This window comes from Spinacia oleracea, chromosome 2 (genome assembly GCF_020520425.1).
Source record: "Spinacia oleracea cultivar Varoflay chromosome 2, BTI_SOV_V1, whole genome shotgun sequence".
In the NCBI taxonomy this organism is placed as follows: Eukaryota; Viridiplantae; Streptophyta; class Magnoliopsida; order Caryophyllales; family Amaranthaceae; genus Spinacia; species Spinacia oleracea.
Window position 1 is genome coordinate 75,415,871 of NC_079488.1, and position 1,847 is coordinate 75,417,717.

The window sequence follows — 1,847 nt, forward strand, 5'->3', positions numbered from 1 at the left end:
GATTCCGAATATCCATAGATAGAGTATTTAATGCCATTAAATACTTGATCGTTTACGTACTATTTGTGTGACCCTACGGGTTCAGTCAAGAGTAAGTTGTGGATTAATATCATTAATTCCACTTGAACTGAAGCGGCCTCTAGCTAGGCATTCAGCTCACTTGATCTCACTGAATTATTAACTTGTTAATTAATACTGAACCGCATTTATTAGACTTAACATTGAATGCATACTTGGACCAATGACATTATTTCCTTCAGTTTCCACCGTTGGTTTTACTCACAACAAATTTGATCATTCTCTTTTTATTTTTCATCATGGTGCTGACACAGCTTACATCTTACTCTATGTTGATGACATTATTCTCACTGCCTCCTCTGATGCTCTAAGGCGTCACATTATGTCTCTTCTCAGCTCTGAATTTGATATGAAGGACTTAGGTCCCCTCAGCTATTTTCTAGGCATCGCTGTGACCCGACATGCATCTGGTTTATTTCTCTCTCAGCGCACATATGCCGAAGAAATTATAGAGCGAGCTGGTATGTCAGCTTGTGCTCCTGTTTCTACACCAGTTGACACTCATTCTAAGCTCAGCGCAACCTCGGGCCCTCCATGCGCTGACCCATCCAAGTATCGAGAGTCTTGCCGGAGCTCTTCAATATCTCACATTCACTAGACCAGACATATCTTATGTTGTTCAACAGGTTTGTTTTCATATGCATGATCCCCGTGATGAGCATCTACGTGCCTTGAAACGTATTGTCCAATATATTCAAGGTACTCTTTCTTTTGGATTGCATTTATACAAATCTCCTGCATCTAGTCTAGTGTCTTACTCGGATGCCGACTGGGGAGGGTGTCCGGACGCTGTTCGGGCACAAGACGGTCCACTTCTGGGTATTCTGTATTCCTTGGGGATAATCTCATATCGTGGTCGTCGAAACGTCAACCCACTCTCTCACGTTCCAGTGCCGAAGCCGAATATAGAGGGGTTGCTAATTGGTTTCTGAGTCTTGTTGGATACGTAATTTACTCTTGGAACTCCGAAACCCTATTCACAAAGCTACTTTGGTCTACTGCGACAATGTTAGTGCGATTTATCTTTCCGGAAATCCTGTTCAACATCAACACACTAAACATATTGAGATGGATATACACTTCGTACGTGAAAAGTTTGCTAAGGGACACGTTCGTGTCCTTCATTTTCCGTCCCGTTATCAAATCGCTGATATTTTCACTAAAGGTCTTCCGCGCGTGCTCTTCAATGATTTTCGGGGCAGTCTAAGCGTACGAGAACCTTCTGCTTTGATTGCGGGGGTGTGATAAACATATTGTATATATTGTTAATTAGTAACCCTAATATCTTTGTAAACCCTAGTTGTATCTCTGTATAAATACACTAGTCAAATGAATAAACAATTCAAGGATCATTTCCTACAATTTGTTTGATCTTCAAATTCAAAATGTTATTTTTTTATATCAAATGTATTTATATTATTTATAAATACGATAAACGCAATAAAAAAGGATTAACAAAATTCGAGTAGCGGTTTATGGTTAACCATATAAGTGTAACGAAACTGCGGTTAACCTTTTAAACGGCAACCGGTTTAAACGGTAAGCTTACTGTTCGTGAAAATGCTGACCGAAACAAGTTCAGAATGATTAACCACCGCGAACACCCCCTATACATGTGTACGTAAAAGAGCTAGCAGGGGAAACACTGATTTATTTGCGGTTTAAAAATCGTTACACATTAACAAACACGTGATAGGTGCTGAAGTGAAGCGTAGCTGGGCTAGTTAGCCTGTGATAGGTGTTGGTTAAGTAGGGTTCATTCTTCTTAC

General features: G+C 40.1%; 1 protein-coding gene across 1 annotated transcript; it reads left to right on the forward strand.

The window, feature by feature from the left end:
* The first annotated feature begins 241 nt into the window (after positions 1 to 241).
* Positions 242 to 1,010, forward strand: LOC110792909 (uncharacterized mitochondrial protein AtMg00810-like). The gene is made up of 2 exons (XM_021997727.2): positions 242 to 571; positions 705 to 1,010. Exons 1-2 carry the CDS (start codon positions 242 to 244, stop codon positions 1,008 to 1,010), a joined length of 636 nt encoding a protein of 211 aa, XP_021853419.2.
* The last annotated feature ends 837 nt before the right edge of the window (positions 1,011 to 1,847 follow it).